This window comes from Dasypus novemcinctus, chromosome 12 (assembly GCF_030445035.2).
Source record: "Dasypus novemcinctus isolate mDasNov1 chromosome 12, mDasNov1.1.hap2, whole genome shotgun sequence".
In the NCBI taxonomy this organism is placed as follows: domain Eukaryota; kingdom Metazoa; phylum Chordata; class Mammalia; order Cingulata; family Dasypodidae; genus Dasypus; species Dasypus novemcinctus.
In genome coordinates, this window is record NC_080684.1 from 35,804,839 (window position 1) to 35,829,996 (window position 25,158).

The 25,158-nt window shown below is 38.2% G+C and overlaps 1 protein-coding gene across 3 annotated transcripts in view; it reads right to left on the reverse strand.

Annotated features, from left to right (window-relative positions):
* The window catches only part of DIP2B (disco interacting protein 2 homolog B), a 237,318-nt gene that overhangs the window by 64,109 nt on the left and 148,051 nt on the right, over window positions 1–25,158 (reverse strand). The window contains exons 5-12 of one of the 3 annotated variants that reach the window (XM_004453664.4): window positions 22,463–22,675; window positions 19,450–19,605; window positions 18,866–18,985; window positions 15,768–15,965; window positions 9,437–9,528; window positions 6,992–7,102; window positions 4,786–4,909; window positions 4,107–4,216 (exon numbers count right to left, since the gene is read on the reverse strand). In XM_004453664.4, coding sequence (XP_004453721.1) covers window positions 4,107–4,216; window positions 4,786–4,909; window positions 6,992–7,102; window positions 9,437–9,528; window positions 15,768–15,965; window positions 18,866–18,985; window positions 19,450–19,605; window positions 22,463–22,675 — 1,124 coding nt within the window. The remainder of the gene's footprint in view (window positions 1–4,106; window positions 4,217–4,785; window positions 4,910–6,991; window positions 7,103–9,436; window positions 9,529–15,767; window positions 15,966–18,865; window positions 18,986–19,449; window positions 19,606–22,462; window positions 22,676–25,158) is intronic. The other 2 variants (XM_023587444.2, XM_004453665.5) reach the window with 2 other exon arrangements.

Sequence of the window (25,158 nt, forward strand, 5' to 3'; positions counted from 1 at the left end):
GTGTGGTGAGCTGGCCCATACACAGTGCTGCCATGCGCAAGGAGTGCTGTGCCACGCAGGGGCGCCCCTGCGTAGGGGTGCCCCACATGCAAGGAGTGCACCCTGCAAGGAGAGCTGCCCCGTGTGAAAAAAGCACAGCCTGCCTAGGAGTGGCGCTGCACACACAGAGAACTGACACAGCAAGATGATGCAACAAAAGAGACGGGGTTTCCCAGTTCTGCTGGATAACGGAAGTGGACGCAGAAGAACACAGAGTGAATTGACAGAGAGCAGACAACCGGGGGAAAGGGGAGAGAAATAAATAAAATAAATCTTTAAAAACAAAAAAGACTTAAAAGTTTAGTATCAGTGTGAAGTGGCTGCTAAAAAAGCTAAAACAGACTGTGTCTTAACAGGGAAGATCTATAAAAAGCCTATTCGTTCTTCCAATTACCCAACTACAATTTTGCTCAAAGAGTAATTCAATTCTCCACTCAAGTTGCTTCTACCAAGATCATGAAGTTTTCAAAAGTTAAATTCAAAAGGAAATTTTGCATACTCTATCTTATCAGACTTTTCTGCAACCTCTGACACCCTCCACCACTCCCTTTCTTGACATTTTGTCCTTCCTTTGCTCTTCAATTTTCTTTCTCACTGCAGCTACACTTTCTCTGCCTGTCCCTTAAAGGATGGCATTCCTTGTAAGTTTGAATTCCTCCTGTTCTCTTTTCATTTTACTCTCATCAGAGTGTATCATGTTTTTGATGACTCTCAAATTTCCAACCCAGACCTCTCCTCAGAGATCTAGACTCATAGGTCAATTGCTCCCTTGAATGTCTCAAATTCCAGAGAACCCAACCAATTACACACTGTACTCTTCAATTCTCTTACCATGCTATACATACTTTTTTTTTTTTTTTAAGATTTATTTATTTATTCCCCCCTTTGCAGCTTGTTCCCTTCTTTTTTGCTGTTTCTTCTCTGTCCATTTGCTGCATGCTTTTTCTGTATCTGCTTGTCTCCCTTTGTTGTGTAGCTCTCTGCAGCGCACGGGCCATCAGCTCTCCATGGCGCATGGGCCAGCTTGGGTTCGCGTCCCAGGGCCTCCCATATGGTAGATGGGAGCCCAACTGATTGAGCCACAGCTGCTACCCTACATATACTTTTTCTTTTCTCCCGGTTCTGTATTTTCTATTTCTGTGATGGATACTGCTATCTACTCAACTGCCCTAGTCAGAAACTTGAGAGTCATTCTTGCCTCCTCCCTCACTGAAGTTGGGTCTCTAGGTCCTCCCCATTCTACTTCCTCACTATCTCTCAACTCCATCCACTTCTATTTCCATCACCATGAACCTTGTCTCACTAGGATAACTGAAAAAGCTGGTCTCCTTCTTTCCTTTCTTAACCCAACTGATTCAGAGAAATATTTTATAACAAATTTGTTTTTATCACTCTCCTGCTTAAAACCCTTTAATAGCTCACTATAACTCATGGGATACTTAGAACTCACTAACAAACCATGTGCAGACCTTCATTATGTAGCCTCTGTTTTGATCTCTGGCCTAATGTAGAACTACTAACCTCTTTATATTCTCGGCTCCTGCTATGAGTTAGCTTGCATTTCTTACTTGGAACCCTCCTTCTCAGTTCCAGGCCACTAACACATTCTCTCACCTACACTACCTTCCCTGCCCTTTTTTATCTCACAAACGCCTATTTAACACAGGACCCAACTTAACACTTCTTTTCTTCAAAGAAGCTTTCACCATTAGGTTAATCAGACAGACTATATATCTCAATTAATATTCATTCATTCCATACATGTATTAAGTACCTATTAAGTGCCAAGCACTATGTTAGGAGCTCAGGATACTGCGGTAAACAAAAGAGACAAAGTTCCTACCCTGGAACTTATATTCTAATAAAGAAGGCCAGAGATAAACAAACATTTTATCACTTGATAAATTCTAAGAAGAAAAATAAAAACCAGGATAAGAGGACCAGAGAGTGGTGGGTAAGGATGCTGTTACAAAAGATCACAGAAGGAACTGGTAACACCTGAGCAGAGAATGGAAGCAAGTGAGAAAGTGAGTCATATGGACATATGAGCAAAGTATATTTCAGGCAAAGGGACCAGCAGGAACGAAGGTCTGAAGCAGGAGTGTGCTTGCTGTGCTCAAGGAACAGCAAGGAGGCGAGGGCACTCCAGGGCTGTAAGGGAAGGTAAGAGTGACCGAAACAAGATTGGGTCATGTGGGGCCTCAGGGCCTTTGAAAGGACTCTTATTCCAAGTGAGATAGAAAACCTCTGGAGGGCTCTGAAAGGAGAAGAGGCACGATCTGACTTAAATTTCAACAAAATCACTCTGGCTGCTGTTTGAAGAGAAGTCTATAGGGGAACAAGGGAAAAAGCAAGAAGTGGTAGTGGGAAGCTGTTAGGGTCAACAAGACAGAGGACTCAGGTGACTAGGACCAGGGTGGTAGGTGGAGGCAGAGAACAGTGGCTGGACTCTGGGTTAGTCCACAAGGAGGACCTGACAATTCATTGTTTATGGACTGGATATGGGAGGCAAGAAAAAGATGACTGCAAGGTTTTTGGACTAAACAACTGGAAGAAGGGAGATACCACTTACTGAGCTCAGGAAGACTGAAGCAAGAGCAGTTTAGGAGGGAAAATCAAGAGCTTGGTTTTGACTTTTTAAACTCTGAAGTGTCTATTAGATATGCATCTGAAGCTGGGAGGGCAAGCAGCTGGAAACCTGAATCTGCATTTTGGGGAAGAGGCCCACTCCCAGAGATAGACATTTGGGAGTTGAAACATAAACACAGAATTCAGACACAGTACTGGATGTGATCACTTAGGATATGCATATAAATGGAGAAAGGGTATGTGGACTGAGCAATGGAGCCCCTCAACTCTTACGTAGAGCCCAATAAAGACTGAAAAGAAGTGCTCACTGAGGGAGAGAGAGTGCCTGTGGGACAGAAAAGGTGTGTGTGGGGGGCGGGGAGCAGAAGAGGAAGGAGAGAGGAGAGAGAAATGTCCAGGAACCTGGTGAGCAGAGTTTTAATAAGGATGGAGTGATGAACCATGTCGTCACTGAGAGGTGATATGGCTGACAGGTGATCACGAAATTTGGAATTTTAATTGCCTACTTACTTGTCTGTTATTTAAACATACTCAGATCTCTTCCATCTTTAAAAACAATCTTTCTTGCACGCAACATTATCCCCGTCACCTCTCAAAGCTACGGCCCTCTCTTTTCCCTTTTATAGCCAGTTACTGGAAGAGTTGTCTATGTTTGTTATCTACCCAGGGCTCAAAGTTCGGTGGATTTTCTTCCCCCAAAAAGTTTCCTTTTAAAATTTACTGATTTGTTTATTTCACTGATTTAGCAAGTATCTGGTGAGCATTTAATAATATGTCTCAAGCTGGATGCAGAGTGTGAAGAATAGAGCTTTTAAGAGTCAGAACACAGTTTGAGTCGCAGCTCTGCCACTTTTGAGTCATTTGAACAGTTCTTTGAAGACTTAGTTCCCTCATCTATAAAACAAGAACCTCACAGGGTCCTTGTAAAGACTGAATGAGATAATGCTTTTAAATCATTTAGCCTGGTGCCAGGTATGCACTAAGATTTAACCCCTCAACTGGATCATGTTACACCTACCAACCACCCAAGTTTTTACATAGCCCTCTAGCTGTTTATTTCTTTTTGCTTCACCTTTTATCTGTTGATTTTTTTCTTTTCAAGTAAGACTATTTTCTCATTTCCCTATTCTCTTGCCCTTCCTCCCAAAACAAAAACAAAAACAAGCAGCAGAGAAATACATAGTTCTCTGCCAGGAAGAAGTAATTTCTTAAATCTTTTGATTTTCTTTAAAAGCCTTCTTAAAAAGCAAGGATCAACTTCTTTTCTGTCCTCTCCGTGGGTGTACATTTATGATAAAATAAAAATAATTACAAGAGAAGGTCCACTACCGGGCATTTTACAAGTCAACTGATGGAAAAGAAACACAGCAGGGGGATCTTCTAACATTAAAACTGCAAAAAGTTGGTCTTCTGTTTTGTAAGATGGCAACCAAATCCAAAGGAAAAGCCAGCCTGAAGGTTGTAGTCTCAGGACTTACCTCGATGTATGCTGGTTCTGTGCCAGCAGGTGAGATGTGAGGCTGCCAGTCTTTCGGTGGCTTTGAAAGGTACTTGGAATCTGTTACAACCCATTTGAGCCGGGGCCAACCTAAATCAAACCCAAAGTGAAAACTGAATTGCCTAAGCTATCAGAGATGGAGATCACATTGAACTGGCCATTTTAAATATCAAAACGCCAAATTATAAAACCTGAGGTCATTTTATAATTAGTGAAATACTTTTATTGGTTTTTAATAATAAAGCACCAATTACACCTTCTTTCAAACATACAGTCATTCCACATGCTAATTCTAGGCCTTGAAACTGCCTCATCAACTGGGAGGTCCATTTGGCAATGGGGTTGGTGGTCTATCCTGTCTCTACATTTAGCTTTAGTGTACAGGGTGGTAGCTTTTCCCAATCATCAGCATAATGGTTAAGGGTATGGGCTGCGGAATCAGACAGATTTGCATTCAAATCGCTGCTCTGCCATTTATTAGCTGTCTCTTTGGGCAAGTTATTTAACCTCTCTGTGTCTCTGTTTTCCTCACCTATCAAATGGGGATAATAATGGTACCTCTTACATAAAATTGTGAGATTTAAAAAAGAAAACATAGGTATTAAATTATAAGACTAAGTTTAATTTTAACTGATAATTTAGATAAAAATATTACTAACCTTTAAACTGTACAATTTCCCCATTCTGGGTTTTTGGCAGTCCCTTCAGACAAACTTCACTGGTAAGAGCTAAGGCAATACCACAGCTTCCCAGCAAGAAGCCAATCTGCTGACCTCCAGCATCCTGCGGAGAAAATAGGATGAGCACGGTCGGAGAGTGGAAGTGAGCACACCCATGCCCGAAATCTAACACTTAGTAATATTCTGGCACTTGTGTGGTAACACTCATGGAAGCCACTGAAATCTACAGTCATGAAATTCTAATAACAACAATGTTCTTCCAAATAATTTCTACAATACGATCTTCTGAGTAGGAATTAAATATTTTAGTAACGTGTCATTGCTAATGATAAATTCTAACTATAGTCAACTGTGACCATCTTATTCAAGAGTCAGTGATGACTACTTTAGATTAATTTGAGGCAAATGAAATTAATGCTAACATGGTTAAATTGTCTCTCCCTAACTCTATCCCCAAATCCAAATCCAAAAGCAAAGCAATTCAGATCAGAACAAAATGAATAATGTAAATGAACACTTGACTGTTCAAATTACAATGAAACTGAATGGATGGTTTACCCAAATCCATATACTCTTTATTATTCTATTTTAAAGGGAGTATACAGTAGGATCTCATTGACTGCCACAGTGGGGCTCCTGAGGGCTGTAAAGACTTCCACACCCTGTGAGCAGGGCAGACAAGCTTGGGAATTCAGCACCCTGTCAGTGGGCCTTACTCTGGAATTTATGCTCCCCAGTGTAACAGAGTTAGACTCATTTATAGTTTCCCTATACATGGCTCTTCTACCCCTTTTATTTGCACTTATAATTATCACTATACTTGTTAAATATAAGTCCCAGAGACTTAAATCTTTGGTCTGTTCATGTGCCAGTTGAGCCCTGAATCTCAGAAGAGTTGCAACACCTACTCTCCACATCATTGGACTCACCCCAGGACAACTAACAAGGAGATGATGATGGACAACTCCCATTCCCAGGAACAGAGAGTGTTTGCAACTCCAGGTAAGATAGTTCCATTCATCTGCCCCATGGGACCAAAGCCCCCTCTCAATGAGAAACAAAGTGGGCATCACCATCCCCAAATCCTCAAGAATGGAGAATGAACAAAGACCGGTCATATCCTACAACATCGTGCAGGGTACAGTATGGAGTACAGTGTGGACCATAATCCGCTGTCGGTAGCAATGCTTCAATGTGTGTTCATCAATTGCAGCAAATGTACCACACTAATGAAGGATGTTGTCAATGTGGGATGGTATCATGGGGAAGGGAGTGGGGCATGTGGGAATCTCCTGTATTTTTTATGTAAATGTATGTAATCTAATGTTTATTTAAAAATAAAAATTAAAAGAAGGGAGTATATATAGGTCTTACTGCAACAGCGGCAAAAAAAAAAGTCTAAAATATTTCTATTAAAATGTCATCTTAAAGTATCATAATGAAATCACACTAGTTTTGCCAATTTAATAATTTAGGAACAGCCTTGACCAATCTAAAGTTATTTTATTCCATCAACCAGAGTTTCAACTATGTTATCAGTTTTTATTTGTTTCAGAAATTATTTTCTTATAAACTATTATTTTTCTTATAGATTCTCATATTCTCCACCATATTTGCTTTTGACATCACCTCTTACTACTTGTGATGATAATAAATGGCATGACATAAGAAAACATTCTGGTCTAACATGGAAATTTGCTACATATTAGTAGGGCTGATGTGTTGTCAGAGTAAAAGCCTAGAATCCATATTATTAACATGCCGTCAACGCACGGTCCTTTGACTTAGCGGAAATCCTAAATCGGTTTTACGATAGAGTTAAAGGAAAATTCCTTTACATAAAAGTCTCAATAAATGCAAATGTGGATTATCTAGACTCTGAAGAAAAGTGGAACTCTATATAAATGGTAATTGTTGAAAAGTATGCCTCCATGATTTCTTTTATAATACATAATACTATAAAAATTCTGTCTTAGAAAACTTCCTATTTGTATGAAACTTGTAAATAAAAACATTGAGAAGAATAATTTTTCTACTGCTTTTATGTTTTCAGAAAGTGAAGATGAGTACTTAAGAAAAAAAATCAGATTTCTGCTAATGCTGCGACTGAGCCAATGACTCCAACAAGACACGGATGCCCACCATCTCAAGCAGGCTACGTTCTTTTTAGATTTAGCAATGTTACCTTTCTGGTAAGAGGTACCTCAATAGGCACTGGAATCACTTCTGCCAGGAGACAACCATAAAAAGCCACCATAAACATGACTGGATCATTGTTGGGGTAAACGAGGGCTACCTAAAATTCATTAAGGACATTCAATAACAGAGGAATAAAACAGTTACCAAAGTCAGTTTTTAAGATATACATTTACATCTAACATTTATCATGAACACAATAAATCAAGCTATTTAATAGGCATTTGCCTTAGAGGAAAGGAAGTTATTGAGAAAAGTTGCACAAATCTAAAAAGAGCTCCATCATTTCCATGATTATGCTACAAGCATTTTGGGAACTATAATGCAATTAATTCATCCTTATAATAAGATTTTTTCACTTAATTCTATTGGTGATTTAGCAGTAAACAACTCACCTTAAGTGGTAAGCTCATTACTTAGAAAACCTAAAGCAATTATTTTCAGTGAAAGGCTAAAGCAATAATAGAAAATGTAAAGGATCTTTCTATTAATAGATAGACCAGCATATTAAAGAGTAAACCCTACATTTCTCAGAACTTACTTGCCTGTGTTGAATGACTGGATTACTACTTTAGGGTAAACTAAAAGCTTTCTTACTCTTTAACTAAATAGTTGCATTAATCCTTACTTAAAAATGTAAGTGTTCTAGCATGAAAGCATTTGGTATTAAGTATAAGCAATACTAGCAGAAACCATTACAGATACAAACTTAATTCACTAACAAAAGATAAACAATGAAACCTCTATAAAATGTTCAAACCTGTGGTCTCACCTGTAATATACCACAGGGAAAGTGACTCTTCCTAATGTACTAAAAAATGTAAAACCAAAGAAGTCACTATCTTTTGCAGAGTCTATTATTTGGTTTGCATATTTACAGATTAACATTTGAAACTTAATTATGTCAATGGACTCTTGTTTTCCCTTCTTTTTTTTTTTTTTTTTTTTTAAAGATTTATTTATTTATTTAATTTCCCCCCCTCCCCTGGTTGTCTGTTCTTGGTGTCTATTCGCTGCGTCTTGTTTCTTTGTCCGCTTCTGTTGTCGTCAGCGGCGCAGGAAGTGTGGGCGGCGCCATTCCTGGGCAGGCTGCTCTTCCTTTTCACGCTGGGCGGCTTTCCTCACGGGCGCACTCCTTGCGCGTGGGGCTCCCCCACGCGGGGGACACCCTTGCGTGGCACGGCACTCCTTGCGTGCATCAGCACTGCGCATGGCCAGCTCCACACGGGTCAAGGAGGCCTGGGGTTTGAACCGCGGACCTCCCATATGGTAGACGGACGCCCTAACCACTGGGCCAAAGTCCGTTTCCCTGTTTTCCCTTCTTTTGCTTTCAAAGCCTCTTAACTCATTCCCAAGACTGGTTCAACACTGAACCTGTTCTCAGTGCTAAACTTTCTCTAGAGTTATAAAATATACCAGGGAGTGGGTATAGCTCAGTGGCTGAGCACTTGCTTTGCACATATAAGGTCTGGGGTTCAATCCCCAGTACTTCCTTTAAAAAAAAAAAAGTAATGTTTGATGGCAAGAAGCAATCATATTCAAAAATTCAGTAATAGGGGAAACGGACTTTGGCCCAGTGGTTAGGGCGTCCGTCTACCATATGGGAGGTCCGCGGTTCATATCCCGGGCCTCCTTGACCCGTATGGAGCTGGCCATGCGCAGTGCTGATGCGCGCAAGGAGTGCCGTGCCACGCAAGGGTGTCCCCCGCATGGGGGAGCCCCACGCGCAAGGAGTGCGCCTGTGAGGAAAGCCGCCCAGCGTGAAAGAAAGTGCAGCCTGCCCAGGAATGGCGCCGCCCACACTTCCCGTGCCGCTGACGACAACAGAAGCGGACAAAGAAACAAGACGCAGCAAATAGACACCAAGAACAGACAAAGACAACCAGGGGAGGGGGGGAAATTAAATAAATAAATAAATCTTTAAAAAAAAAAATTCAGTAATAGGAAAACACCTTAAAATTTTAAAATATAATAAAAACAAAAACAGCACCTCCATTAAAAAGAAAAACGAAGTTAATTTGATTTCTCTTAAAAGTAAAATCAATCTCCCTCCCTTTCTAAATAAAACAACAAAAAATTGTTCTAAAAGTTTTATGGGGCATGTCATAATGAAAAAAATCAGAGTAAATTCTCTTGCTATTGTTGTTCTCTGAAGTATTAAACTAATTATTTCTGGAAAGAATTAGGCTTATCTTTCTTTTTATTAGTACCTCAAGATTTGCAACTACAGAAAGGGACATGTATATTCCCTTTAACATATGAATATAAGAATTATCATTCAGTATTGTGCCAATCTGAGTTGGAACCAAAATTTTTATTTTCTGAGAATAAGAGTTACATAAATCTTCCTGTTATATATTAAGAATTCAGAATGTGCATATTAGAAAACAACAGAACACCATCTTCATTTAAAACAAGCAAACAAACCAATTACCCTGTCTCCTGGTTTTAACACAGGTTCATTTTTGGTCCCCAGCTTATTAAGCAGTGTGTAGGCCAACTTTAAACTTCTGCTCCATAACTTTCCTGGGAAAAGAAAGGAAAATACCTTAGCAAGAAGGCATTCAGGCCACTAGGACATTTCATAAGACAATGGCTACTTCCAAATGATGCACTGGACAAGTATCACCTCCCCTGCCTCCAAAAAAAAAAGTTTTACATTCACTCTAATTGACAAAAGCCAGTCCTGCCTCCAAAGAAAAATAAAACATCACCATATGCTCATCCTGATTTAAATAATATTGCATATTTTTTCTGAAGTAATTTGAATATTCTCAGAAATAATTTAATGTGAGATCATCACTTTTTTTAATCACAAGACTGAAAATTATAAGACTTTCCATTTTGTTTCTTTCTGAAAAACCACTTACATATGTGGTATTAGATACCTAAAGTAACTGTGAAACAAAAGTATGACTCAAATGATTAAACATTCAATTCCACTGTAACTCAGTAAAAACAGACAATAAAATGGAAATTAACTGAGAAACGTGAATATATCCATAGATGTAAATAAACATGTAGAGACTTGGCCTCCTGACTGCTTTCCTTACGGGTTATATGGATGAATTTAATATACAGGTTCTGAAGTGAACACTAAAACTGTTTTGGTGGGGGGAACCTATTTATTTTTTCCTTCTTTTTATTCCCTCCCTTTCCCCCTACTCAGAAATTTAAGGTTATGAGGAGAGTGAAAGAGAAATTATGTTATTTAAAATAGGTATGTCAGCTTTACATACTACTTATTCAGAGGGCATCCAAGGTTTAAAGTCATGTCAACCTGCACAATTCTTTTATAAATAAAAACTTATTTTTCCTTTAAAATTACTTTGCTACTGGATCTATGGACAATTGGGCTACATATGTGAAGGGAAAAAGACATCTGAATAAATTAGTACAAACAGCCCAGGGATGAATCCATTCTTAAGGGTATTTTTAGAAAGAAAAAACTTCAGCCAGGATACAAAACTAAATGGAAAGTACTGACTTTGTTCATTACAAAGTATTGTGACCATTATAAGCAAAAGTCAGGATGGAGGAGACCCCAAAGATCTAACAAGTAGTTTTAATTTTTAGATAAAACTATCTGATTTTCACCATACATCAATACTGCCCCAAATCTCTTCTAATGTAAAAACATCAGTGGATTTATAAAGTCTCTTTCTTCTTTTTGCTGTCTTTTAAATATTAGTTGGCCTGCAAATGTCACTTTAGTAAATAAAGATATTTGGCAATAGCCATATCTAGAATTTAGATCGTATCAAATAATTTAAAAGATCTATTGAAATATAATGACCACTAACTGCTAAATAGCATGATAAACACACGATGCATGGCTGTGGAAAACAGTTTGGTGATTATTCAAAAAGGTAAACACAGAGGACAAACCAGCAAGATGGCGGCTGAGTTAGGCGCTCCTAGAGTCAGCTCCTGCTACAGGGCAGTTAGTAAACATGCAGAGCTATCTGGAGTTATCCGAAGCACCTGTTTGGGGGCTTCAGAAAGCCAGAAGAGCATCCTGCAACATCCTTGAAGGAATGGAAGGAGGAGATGCCCATCTGCAGAGACGACTCGTAAGGACAGCACTCCATGCCACGGAGGCCAGTGTCCATCCTCCCCTGGAGGCACAAGCCGACTCGGGAGCTGTTCCTCAGCTGGAATTGAAAGCTCCACTTCTCAAAAATGGGGGAGGAAGACACAGTTGGGCACTTCAGCTACTGATGTGTAAATTCAGCAGGCTAAAGTATAATCCTAAGAACAGCTAAATTTTGAGCCCGCCCAAGTCAGAAAGAGGCTGGGAGCTGCCATCTTAAATTCATGCCTGGCACGAGAAGAAGTGGGGCATACTGAAAATCCCAGATCAGATTGAAGCTTCTTAACATCCAGATCAGATTGAAGCTCTAGTCTAGGCCCCAGTGCCACCTCCGGCAGGGAGGAAGCTGCAGGGACCTGCACCAGCCTCTCTGGGAAATTACTGGCCAAGCCTGGAGGCCGGTGATTATCTTACTCTGGCAGTGCAAGCCACCCAGGAGCTATTCTGTGGCTGGAATTGAAGCTCCATTTCCCAAAAACAGGGAAGGAGGAGACAGTTGGCTGCCAGTTTCAGCAACTGATTAGTACACTCGGTTGGCTGAGGTATAACCCTGGGAACATCTGGGGTGTGAATCTGTTCAGTCGGAAACAGGCCGGTGGATGGCATTTTGATGCCACCCCCAGCCTGAAGGGAAGCCAGGACTGAAAATCACAGTGACTGTAGGAACCGGTTTCTTTCACCCAGATCGGCCTGCAGCCCTAGACTAGGCTTCAACCCACCTCTGGCAGGGAGGAGGCTGGCAGGTCCGGCACCAGCCTATCCAGGTAACTGCAGGTAGCTTTGGCTGGCACAGGCTGAATAACTGGAAGTCTACTGGGGCAACTGTGGTCATCTGGGCCCACACTGCATAGACTGCTGCCCACACCTGCAGCTCTAACCCTGCCCCAGCCAGGGGAGATAAGGGAGTGAGGCTTCCGTCTCTTTGGGCAACTATAGTCCAGGCCTGCACAACTTGGATTATTCCACACAGCTATGACTCTGTCCTATCCCTGGCAAAGGAGAAAGTTGGGAGAAGCTTCACTGGCCCCTGGCGCAATGAGGGCAGCTTGAGCCTCCACAGCTTATAGCACCAATTACAATCTTGGTTCCTACTGTACAACCAGCAAGGAAGAAAGGGCAGGAAGCCCTAAACTAAAGAGGAAAACTGCACCCAGAATAAAGACTCTAGTAAACCAGATGCCAAGACACCAACAAAAAATTACAATCCCACCAAGAAACAGGAAGCTATGGCCCAGTTAAAGGAATAAGATGAGCCTCCAAATGACATAGAGGAGTTGAGACAACTAATCACAGATGTTCGAACAAATCTCCTTAATAAATTCAGTGAGAAGGCTAAAGAGATTAAGGATATTAAGAGGACACTGGATGAGCACAAAGAAGAATCTGAAAGCATACATAGAAAAATAGCAGATCTTATGGGAATGAAAGGTGCAATAAATGAAATTTTAAAAACAGTGGAATCATATAATAGCAGATTTGAGGAGGCAGAAGAAAGGATTGGTGAGCTTGAATAAAACGCCTCTGAAAGTGAACATACAAAGGAACAGATGAAGAAAAGAACAGAGATTGAACAAGGTCTCAGGGAACTAAATGACAGCAAAAGGTGTGCAAGCATACATGTCATGGGTGTCCCAGAAGGAGAGGAGAAGGGAAAAGAGGCAGAAAGAATATTTGAAGAAATAATGGTAGAAAATTTCTCAACGCTATTGAAGGACATAGATATCCATGTCCAAGAAGCACATCGTACTCCCATCCAAAAAAATCTGAATAGACTAACTCCGAGACACATACTAATCAGAATGTCAAATGCCAAAGACAAAGAGAGAATTCTGAGAAGAGCAAGAGAAAAGCAATGCATGACATATAAGGGATACCCAATAAGATTAAGTGCTGATTTCTCACCAGAAATCAGGGAGGCAAGAAGACAGTGGTCTGATATATTTAAGATATAAGAGAAAAACTTCCAGCCAAGATTCTTTTATCCAGCAAGACTGTCTTTCAAAAATGAGGGCGAGATTAGTATATTCACAGATAAACAGAAACTGAGAGAATTTCTAAGCAAGATACCAGATTTTCAGGAAATACTAAAGGGTGTGCTAGAGCCTGAAAAGAAAAGACAGGAGACAGGCCTGCAAGAGAGTCTAGAAATGAAGATTATATCAATAAAAGTAACTAAAATGTCAAAAGAGTGGTGAAAATAAAATAAACTCAAATAGTCAGGAATAAACTTAACCAAAGATGTACAACACTTGTTTTCAGAAAACTGCAGCTCGATGCTAAAAGAAATTTTAAAAAGGCCTAAAGAACTGAAAGAACATTCCATGCTCATGAATTGGAAGACAAAATATCATTAAGATGTCAATTCTACTCAAATTGATATACAGATTCAATGCAATCCCGATAAAAATTCCACCAGCATTTCAAAAAAAAATTGAAAACACAATTATCAAATTTATTTGGAAGGGTAAGGGGTCCTAAATAGCCAGAAACATCATAAAAAGGAAAAGCGAACCCTCATCTCCAGACTTTAAATCATATTACCTAGTTATAGTGGTAAAAACAGCATGGTACTGGCATAAAGACAGAAACATAGGCCAATGGAACCAAATTCATGGTTCAGAAATAGACCCTCACATGTATGGTCAAGTGATTTTTGACAGCCTGTCAAACCCACACAGCTCAGACAGAATAATTCATTCAACAATGCTGCTGAAAGAACTAGATATCTATAGCCAAAATAAGGAAAGCAGACCCCATCTCACACCTTATTCAAAAATTAACTCAAAATGGATAAAAAAAAAACTAAAAATAAAAGAAGAACCATAAAACTTCTGGAAGAAATTGTAGGAAAATATCTTCAAGACTTGGTGGTAGATGGTGGATTCTTAAAGGAGATAAGAGGAGGACTGAGATGGACTAGTAATGTTTAATGTATGCAGAAGTTTGAATTAGCTTTACTGTAAAAGTGTGGAAATGTATAGAGTGGATGATAACAAATAGTTAACAGCTAGTTTATAAATGGGATGAGGCTGAAAATGGTAGTCTAGGTATGTAAATGCAAACTGACAGAATGCTAGAGAATAATCTAGGAATTGAATAGCACAGTAAACCAAGAGGTGGATGAGAACTGTGGCTGATGGTCCAGATCCAAGAGTGTCCTTTCTGAGCTAGAGCAAATGTACATCACTACTGCAGGGTGTTGAGAATGTGGAAAAGCTGGGGAAAAATACAACTGGAGTGACCTATGGACTGTGGTTAGCAGTAATAATATAATATTCTTGCATCTAAGCCAAAGACATACTGTGTTGATAATGAGGCAGTATAGAAAATGTGAGCCAAATGTACACTACGGACATGGTAACAACCAGATATTATCTTATGTGTAACAAATGTTCAACCACAGTGTGGTGTGTTGATAGAGGGGTGTTGTTTGGGAATTCTGCATATGTGCATGATTGTTTTATAAGTTTACAACTTCTGTCATAAAAAAATATATTTAAAAAATAGAGTGGGTTGGGGGAAAAACACACCAAATGTAAGATAAGGACTATAATAAGTAGTAAGATTTTGACAATACTCTTTCATAATTTGTAACAAATGTCTCATGACAATGCAAGGTGTTGGTAGAGGGTTGATGAATGGGATCCCTGAATGATATTATCCATGTTTGCTTTGTAAGTTCACAACTTTTACTACACATTTGTTTAGGTATATTCATATATAAATGATATAAAGATAATAATAATAGGGAGGGTTAGGGGAAAATGCTTTGGTTAGTAGTAATATTTTGACAATGCTCTTTAATCATTAGTTAAAAAGGTTTATCAACAACATAAAGTATTGGTGGTAGGATGAGTTATGAGAGTCCTGTATGATGTTATATATATATGTTTTGTAAGTTCACAACTATTTCTATACACTTATTGTTTATGTATGTTTTGTTATGACTGATATACTTCAATAAATTAATTTTAAAAAACCACAAAAAACAGTTAAAACACAGAACTATATGACCCGGCAATTTCACTCCTACATATATACCCAAAGGAATGGAAAGCAGGAACTCCAACCAGATACTTGTATACCCATGTCCATAATAGCATTACTCACAAAAGCAAAAAGGTAGAAACAACCCAAGTGACCATCAAGAGAGGAAGGGATAAACAAAACGTGGTCTAGATATACAATGAAATATTACTCATTATTCAGCCATAAAAAGGAACGAAGTTCTGAGACATGCCACAGCAGGGATGGACCTTGGTAACATTATGCTGAGTGAAATACACCAGACACAAAAGGTCAAACAGTGCATGCTTCCACTTACATGAAATATCTAGAATGGGCAGTTTCAACGAGACAGAAAGTGAATAAGAGGTTACTAGGGGCTTGTGGGGAGAGGAAATGGGTAATTATTGCTTATTTGGTACAGTTTCTGCTTTGGGGTGATGGAAAAGGTTGGGTAATGGATGGTGGCGATGGTAACACAGTATTGTGAAAGTAATTAATTTCACTGAATTGTACACTTTAGAATGGTTAAAATGCCAAACTTTACGTTGTATATATATGTTGCCACAATAAAATTAAAATACCACCACCACCAGAAGAACTATGCATGATATTCTGAAGAATTATTAGGGAGAAAAGGAGAGATGCTGGAATCTTGTAAGCTCACCATATGTAAGAGTATAAACTGGTTTCCCTGTTACATCCAGTGCAGTCAGGCAGGGGCACTTTGCCTGGGTGGTACCCCAGCGTTGCAGGGCAGATTCAAGAGCAGGAGGCCAGTTACAGATGACTCCTAGTGGCTCTCCCTTCACAGGGGTCATCTGCCGTCCCTCAGGCTTGGGCTGGTTGGGGTCTGGCTGAGGTACTGTACCAAGAAAAAAACCCAACAGGTCATGAAAATAAGATCTGAAATAAGCACAAATAGCAATCAATAAAACTTAGGTCTCTATTCCCTTTTATCTTATATTTATCTGGTTTAAAGTCACGTAAAGAAAAGAAAGAAGTGGTTAGAAATAGTAATCCACAAGCTGGGCCTTAAATTCTATGCAGTATACGTTTTATGCAATAAACATGGGCTTACAGGGAAAAACAAAAACAAAAACAATTTACTGTGCATGCAGAGAAGCTGAGTATAAATTTCTTTTTAGTAATTTAGCAATTTTTGGTAAACTTGTTTTTTAAATATAGTTTGTGTTCAGTGTTTGAGAGCCAACTGCCACTTCACACCAGATTAAGTTTAATGAAAAAGCATTAAACTGTGAGTCAGAAGGCCCAAATTTACATTCACTTTTACTAGTGTGACCTTGGGCAAATATTTACCTGAGCCTTGTTTTCCTCATTTGTCAAATGGGGACAGTAACAGCTGTGCCACGGGGTCTTTATAAAACAGACGACGTGCACAAGTCACAAAGTTCCCTATCTCCGTCCCTCTCCTGTGGCCTATCTCTTTGCCTCCTGATGAATTCTTACTCATCCTTCTCAGGACTCAGTTCCAAAAGCACATTCCTGGGAAGCCACCCCCACCTATTCCCTAATGCTCCCGCTAGACATATGCTATTCTACCCTTACTAAGGCACCGGGGAGTCTCACTGGCTTCTGTTACTGCACAAGTTTTTCTCCTTCAAAGACCAGCAGATTCTTATTCCTTTTAGTGCCTAAAGAGCCTAATATATAATGGTTGCTCAATTACTGCTTATGGAATTGAAATGAATTTGAAAAAGTTCTATGTGGCCAAAGCTAGATATTAATATGGTCATTCCAGGATCTGCAGGTGAATAATAGTTCATATTTTTTCATACAAATAAAACTGAAGTCCTCTTAATTTTTCTATAATAAACAAGTATTATTCAAAAATAAAAAGAAAGAAAATCTACATTTTCATAGCAGGAGAGGTAACTGACACATGGAACAAAAAGTCAAGTATTTACTGAGTGCCAAGTACGTGCACAAGATGTGATAAACTTCGAGAAAATAAATGCTGCAAGTGTCATTCTTTGAACATTTATTAAGTTTCTAATAAGCACTAAGTGCAAGAAATACAGAGATGATAAACAGAGCCCCTGTCCTCGAGGAGTGTCTCGAGTGGAGGACAAGCGTATGCACACACACAAAGCTAAATACAGTACAACAGGAGCAGTATGCGGCAGAGATAATGTACAGAGAGCAGAAGAGGGACACAGCACCCAGCCTAGGGCATGAGTCTCCTACCTGGAGGAGTATGTCAGAGGCGAGTCTTAAAGGATGGGCAGGGATTAGCCAGGAGAATGGGAGATGAAAGAACGGGCACAGACGGGAGAAGGGATAAAATGAGCAAATACTAAATGAGCAAATGAAATATTAATTGCATTGTATTATAAAATATATAAAATTGTATTTTATAGCTCAGTTTAATGACACATTTGGGAAACGTACTTAAAATGCTTTGATTCATTTTCTACTGACATAAAAATCATGAAATCATTTCATTCCCTAGTAACTGCACTAGATGTCTCAGCTGCCTTTCTATCTCATATACTCCCAGATCCTGTATCACTAGATTAACTTTAAAAAAAAATTAATGTAGGTGATTCAGAATAAGTTATTTTATTTTTATGGATGGATTATACGTGATAGGAGGCATAAGTCTCCTGCTTATAAAAGTCTGTACACTACTGACAACCACTAACGACTCAATGTAGACCCTGGGACATACTCTTTCAGATTTCCAAAAGACACCCAGGTATTTTTCTTTTCCAAAGGTAATAATTATTCAAACAGTTATCTGAATAATTTATATTTATAGTTAGTGGAAAGCTGCTAGTACGATACTGTGAATGAACATTGTTCACGTATGGTTCCTAGTGAACGTGGCCTTCTTTTGGCTGGTCAATACACGGCGCTAGAGAGAACGGAGAGGCTGTTACTGGCATGAGCACTCTGAAGAACGAAGACCAGGGAATCAAGAAAGATGTCTGCAGTTCAAGGAACTAGTGGCTCCTAAAGAAAAAGAAGTTCACCTTAATCACCAGGCTGCTTTCTGCTGCCTTCTGCATAAAGTGGGCTAAGACAGAATCTCGTCTGTGAATGTTAAATTCTGGGTTATTATATGCTTTCATACACAAATATCAACAAAAATTACTGAGTGACTAAATCATGGATTATTACCATTTCCTCTATGAGACCTTCCCTAACCAAACAGCTGGAAGTGATTTCTCCCCTCTCTTAATTGCCTATATACATGATGATTGCCTAAAATAAACACATCCATATTTTAGCACCAATATTAACTGAAACAACATGTAGGAGGAGGTTATATTTTCATACATTTTTAAATCTTTTCCATCATCTACTACATTGCCTTGTAGAAAACAAACTAATGTGTTGATTACCTGATTTAACAAAAGGACAGTATTATGTAAAGAAGATTTTGGAAAAAAAAAAAAAAAGAAGGTTTGACAAACTTGACATCCATATCCTAGGATATGCCAAATATAATAACTTTAAAAATTACGTATTTTGGATAGTTCCTAATTTCAAAGAGCATATTTCTAAGGATCGTTCTGTACTCTGTAGTTATCTCTTTGCCTTTCTTCTCCATTCCTATCTTTCATCTGAGATCTAAAGTAGAAATGATCATTAGGGTAAAAAAGAGCTGAAAACTATGGACTCCTTAAAGCCAAAAAGTACATCTTATTCATCCTGGTAACCCCACAGTACTTGGCACAGAGTAATTGTTTAAGAAATATTTGTTTAATGAATATATGGTTTTGGTTTAATTACCAGTACCTTCCACAATTTCTTCAGAGTCATCCACAAAAAATTCCTTTAAGGGGGGCCTTTTGGGTCGCTTCAGAGTATTCAGAAGCTGCTGAATTTTTGTGGATACTCTGCTATTGACAGGAACACCTATAAGGGGAAAAAAGGGTAAGTTAAAATTCATTATCTTAGGGATATTTTAATTCAATTCCCTTAAGAGCTCTTATTTCTAAGGATGTTTGCCCTTTGCCCACAGCCTCATTCTATTATTGGCCCAAACTGAACATATATAGAACACATTTTTATGACAACAGAGAACAAATACGATGCTATTATTAATAAATTGCTTAATGATTTTACCTAATCCCCTTTTACTATTCTAGTTATTTTTTCTTTTTCCACACTCCTTTTATTGTTCAAAGTTGAACAAGTGTCAATGACGCCACCGTGCTGGCTGTGGCAGAAAGAAGCACTCAAGATGACTTGTTGCTAGTGGGCCAAACTGCAATGTAGTTCTGCAATTGCCAGACTGTGAGCCAGGTGCTACTGTTTATAATTTGAATTTTTTCAGTCCAACTTATTTTCCCTATTTAGCTACCAAAAGAAAGCCCTACCATCAGCTGTATCCATAAGGCTGGACCTGTTGGATCCTTTGTGCATGCCTTTAACTATCCCCGAGGGGGGCAGATCAATATTTGCTGGGCGTATTGAGGAAGATGAGGAGGAGGAAGAGGTAGTTGTGGTGACGTCAGGGGGAGCAGAAAAATTTTCTAAGAGGGGAGAAAACAAAATTTAGAATTATATTGCACACATTTTGGGAAACACAGAATTATATATACAAAGAGTGAACCCTGATGTATACTATGGACATTAGTTACTAATCCTATCAATATCGGCTCATCCATTTTAACAAATATACCACATTAATGCAAGATGATAATAGGGAAAACTTTATGTAGGGGGCAGTATATGGGAACTCTGTACTTTCTGTGAAATTCTGTGACTTAAAAGCATGCTAAAATTAAAGCTTATTATTAAAAAAAAAGAATTCTACTACATTAGCAGTAAAAATCAGAACCTTTAAATCTTTTTTGGTAACAAGGACAAAAACTACATACATAGGAACTTAACTCTTATAAAACAAGATTTTAATCAAATTCTACTAGCAAGATATAATGGGAAAACAAGAGGTTGAGCCAGGGCATATCAGCTTTCCAAAATTATTATTTTCAAGAACTTGGAGAACCTTAGTAAGATCAAGTGACCTGTCAAATGATTTTCAAAAACATTTTTCTATACCGAAAGGCTGGTAGAAACCCAAAGTTAGAAAAACATAAATTGAAAGTTGCAAATGACCTCAAAATAAAATTATGATCATAATATGCTACTAATATTCTAGTCTCTTCAGTATGTCTTTGTCATTATGTTGACTTACTGTTTCAATTCAGGCCCAAAATAGTGTTTTGGGAGTAAATCAGATCACTCAAATTTCCAGATGAAAGAAAACCAGATAAAGTCAACTTCAATTTTATAAGAGAATCAATAACTAACTCGGGTATACTTGAAAGGTAAGGTTCTTCCCTTGCTTAAGCAGTGATTAAATAGTGTTATTGTGCCCTGCTTTATGTGAAGATTCTTAATCTAGAGAAACGAAATGACATAAGTTGGAAGACATACATTGAACAAAGATACGTGATAAGAAATGTAGAAGACAACATCCAGAGAAGAAAAAGAAAAGTGGAGGAAGTAAAATGTACGTTATACAAGAATAATGAAAAGCCTCTCAAAGTCATGAAAAAGAAAAAAAGTACAATATAAACAATTTTTACAATCAGTTTGAGGATAAAACCAAATTGAAGGTTGTCTAAAAATCTGTAATTACTAATAGTTTGATTTTTAAGCTTTTCCTAACTGGCACATACATATATATATTGTATATTGCAGTATACATTTCTGTAGGGTAATTTGGTAACACAAGCTTAAAAATGGACACTTTAATTTGACCTAGCAATTCCAATTTTAGGATTAAATCCTAACGAAATAATCAGACAAATGCACAAAGCTGTGTGTTCAAGTGTATTAATTCTGGAAGTTTTTATAAGACCAAAAAAACTGTAAACAACTTAAGTTTTCAAAATGGTGACTAGCTATATATAAATCAGGGCACAACCATACAATGTCATACTCTGAAACCATGAAAATAACAGTATTGTTCTATGTTAATGACATAAAGATGTTTGTGATACACTAAGAAAAGCATATGGTTAGTACAATTTCATTTTTGTAAAAACAAAGTACTATATATTTACATATAAATAAGTCTTGAAGGATATACACTAAAGGGATAACACTTTTGCTATCCCTGGGAAATGGAATTATGGTTATTTTATTTTTCTTTTACTTGCATTTTCAAATTTTTCTATAGGAACAAATAACCAAAAAATAAAGTTGGATAAAATGGCTTTTGTGAGCAACTGGACCAATTACTATCTACAGAGGAGAAGCAATAGAAAAATATGTCAGATGAAATCATTCTGTTAACAAAAATTCAGATAACGTCAACTATGTATTAGGACTATGTTTTTAACAACTGAAATGGCTCTCTTTTAGACAAATGTGGAAATAAAACCTGAACCAACCATGCCTTCTGCTGTTTACCCTCCAAAATAGAAGAGATGGCGTATATGTACATTTGTAGCTGCTTTATGCAGGTTCTGTGAATTACAGGGCAGAGCTAAGTGTGCAGGCAATTCATCTATCTGCTGGCACTTGGTTTTTTAATTTGGGCAATCATACCTTCAGGGTAGCTATTTTCTTTTTAAAAATGATAGCCTGGAATTGAAATTTTTTCCAAGTTTTTCTTTCCAGAAATCCATTAGGAGAATAAAGCAATATAAAGGTCCCTGATATGAAAATTAAGATACCAAAATACAAATGATTGTCAAGAAAACGGGGAAGGTATCACAGACATACTATGTTAATATACGTTTCTTAGTGTAATTTGTACCAACAAATTAAGCAAAAGCAGAGATTTGAGCTTTATCTTTATCTGCAGATGTCACAAACTCAACACACAAAAACATAAAACAGAGCCAAGCAAAAGCAGGTAGCAGCTCACAGAGTACCAACATGTTCAGTCTACACACTCCAGTTGTAGCAATATCAGAGCTGCAAGGACAATAAATCCAGTCTTTGTGCTAAAGATGAAAGGAACTCACTGTACCATTTGTTAAGGCTTAATGTTTTTTGTTTGAAAGAACACAGTCTACAAACCTGGGAAAACCCAAGGTGTTACATATTTTAACACCTTTTAATATATGAAATATTCTTCAACTGGGATAAACCCATGCTAAGACTGGGGTTGTATCTTGCAGCTTGAATATTGCTCATGGAAATAGCTATGGCTTCAGGTGGGCAATAAGACACACCAATCCTGCAGACGATACCTATCGTTCCTGAAACAAATGTGTTGCTGGTGTTTCCTTCTTTGCCTCATTAACTGTCATGTTCTCTCTGATTATATTTTTTAGGCCACCCTGAAAAAACTAATACAAATCAAACTATTTTATGGATACTGGGAACCAAATGGAACATAACTTGGGCTTCTTGATTAGCTCCAGTTCCTACCTATTCGAGTATTGGCAAATACATCAGCTAGAGACCCACTGGTTCCTTTGACCTCTCCATGGGACAGCGTAGAAGATGCAGATGAAGAAGTGGACGATCCCTGAATTGAACGGTTGATCCAGGACTCGGCATTCTGTAAGCTCTGTTGCAAGGCAGCAGAGAGCGCAGCTTGGCGTCTCAGAGAGCCCTCATCCTCAGAGGCCGAAGATGTGTCTGTGAGGAATTAGAAAAAAAGAAGTTCTCGTTCCTGCCTAGAACAGAGACCTTTCAGTTGTTGCTCATTGGTCACACATTCAATTTTGACACCAGCAAAACATTCGCATATTTAAGGTAGATTCATATATAAAGTTTCTTAAAGAATCTTAAGGAAAGGTCTATGAACCAAACCCTGGAAAAATAAAACACCCTAGATTTTATAGATCATTTTAAGTTACGTAAAAAAAAAAAATCCTTTAAGCACATTTAAACTTTATTCACTGTTTTTCCGTTCGAATTTATTAATCAGTATCGAAATTCTTCTGGATTATCTACCTAGTTTCAAATAATACTGAAGTGCTTATATATCTTCCTCAATCACCCTATTAAAGAAACTTATGGTGTGTTTTAAACAGATTCTGACAAGTACTTATTACTTAGCTCTTAAAAGGAAATGATCTTAAAAGGAAGATATAAAAACTTATTTTGGTTAACAAAAGACCATGAGCCCAACGGTGGGCTCAGAGCTGGGGAACTGAAGCCCAGTCAGATGCAGTCCCTAGCCTGGCGCAAAGCCAGCTGGTCCTGAAGCACAGAAGTCCTTCCAAACTTGACAGGAGATGATGTAGCACCTGTATTCCTTTATTTAATTCCCGGTCTGAAGAGAACTGTGAGAAATTCACTGATGTCTGAATTTAGCCTGCCTCTGACATCAGGAAAATAAGGCCTAAAAAAGCACAATGAAAAAAAAAAGAATAATAAAACAAGAAAAGTTTAACCAAATATAGGATAGCTGAGGGAAAGGGAAGTCAGGAATTTATTCTAGGGTGCTAAACTTATAAGGCATAGACGTTAAAGGGGGCCTTTGGTTCTAATGTGAGACAAATCCCTCTGAACGATTTTTGGGAATTATGACTTATGACCTATGGATTGGATTTCATTCAATTAAAAATTAAATATTCTGTGGTTAGTCCTAACACTTTCCTCTAATTCACGTGAAAAGTATGAGATTCAAAGAGCCAAAGAAATAACTACAGGGCTGGAAAACTGCTAGCACCAGCCAATGCGAATTTGAAACACAAGGCTAATCTAATCCAGAAGCTACAGTTTACAGGCCCAGAGCTAGTGAGAAAGTTAAAATAATGACTATATCCTTGCTTCCTGCTCTGTACTATCTCCAATTTATTATCTCATATTGAAAGATATCTGAGGCCCAAGACAACTGATGCTTTTTTTTTTTTTAAGTGCAATACATAACAAGAAAATGCTCTGGGAATTTTGTTGGGTATTGAGGAACTGAGATGTAGGAGATTTTCTCAGACAGCAAGTGTCCGACAAGGACTGATAGTAGAGGAGATACAAGCACAGAGACTATTTGAAAAGAATGCAATGAATACAAGAAATGGGCTAAGCAAAGGGTTTCATGGGAGGGACACTAATTTCAATCAGGGTTTTCCTGGAGGAGTTGAATATAGTGGATTCATGGGAACTCAAGGTACTTCCAAGTAAATGGGGTAGAGACTTTAACGAGGGAAGTGGCAAGAGAAGAGGCTCGAGAGGTAAACAGAGGCCAGATCCTAAAGGAACAAAGGGATGTGGCTCTTTAAAGGAGACAGGTCTATAAGGCAAAAGGGGGTGGGGTTAAAGGAAGGCAAAGAGAAAGAAAAGTAACAGCATTTATAACCCTCTGATTAAGGAAAACATTTTGCATAATTTCAAGAAAATATTCTCAGGATTGGGAAATAAGATATGGACTACAGTGGACTTACTGGTATTCTACTATAGATTTAATGTGATTCTAGCAATAGAAGAAATTATATCATTGATGTTGGAGACAATGTCCACTGGAGTTTGCTGAAGGCAGGGAGTGGGAAAAAGAGGTGTAAAATGGGGGCATTTTGAAGACTTGGAATTGTCCTGAATGACACTGCAAAGACAGATACAGGACATTATATATGCTGCAAAACCTAAAGAATGGAGTGGGAGAGAGTGCAAACTACAATGTAAACTTTAATCCATGCTTAGTGGCAACGCTCCAAAATGTGTTCAATTGGCAATGAATGTACCACACTAATGAAAGAAGTTGTTAATGTGGGAAAGTGGGAGGTGTGGGGAGTGGGGCAAATGGGAATTCCTTCTATTTTTTTATGTAACATTTTATGTAATCTAAGTATCTTTTAAAAATAAATAAAAAATACATTAAAAATATTCTAACATTATACGTGTACCATGAAGGAAAAATTTCTGTCTTTGAAAACACACTTTAAAAAAAAAAGATTTATTTCTTTTTTATTTCTTTCTCTCCCCCCGCCCCAGTTGTCTGCTCTCTGTGTCCATTTGCTGTGTGTTCTTCTGTGACCGCTTCTATCCTTATCAGCCGCACGGGAATCTGTGTGAAAACACACTTTAAAAAAGAGGAGTGTGTCACCCATGCGACAGGTGAATATGACCCTAAGAATTAAGTATTTTCAGGGTAACATATCTCAGGATCTTATGGACTC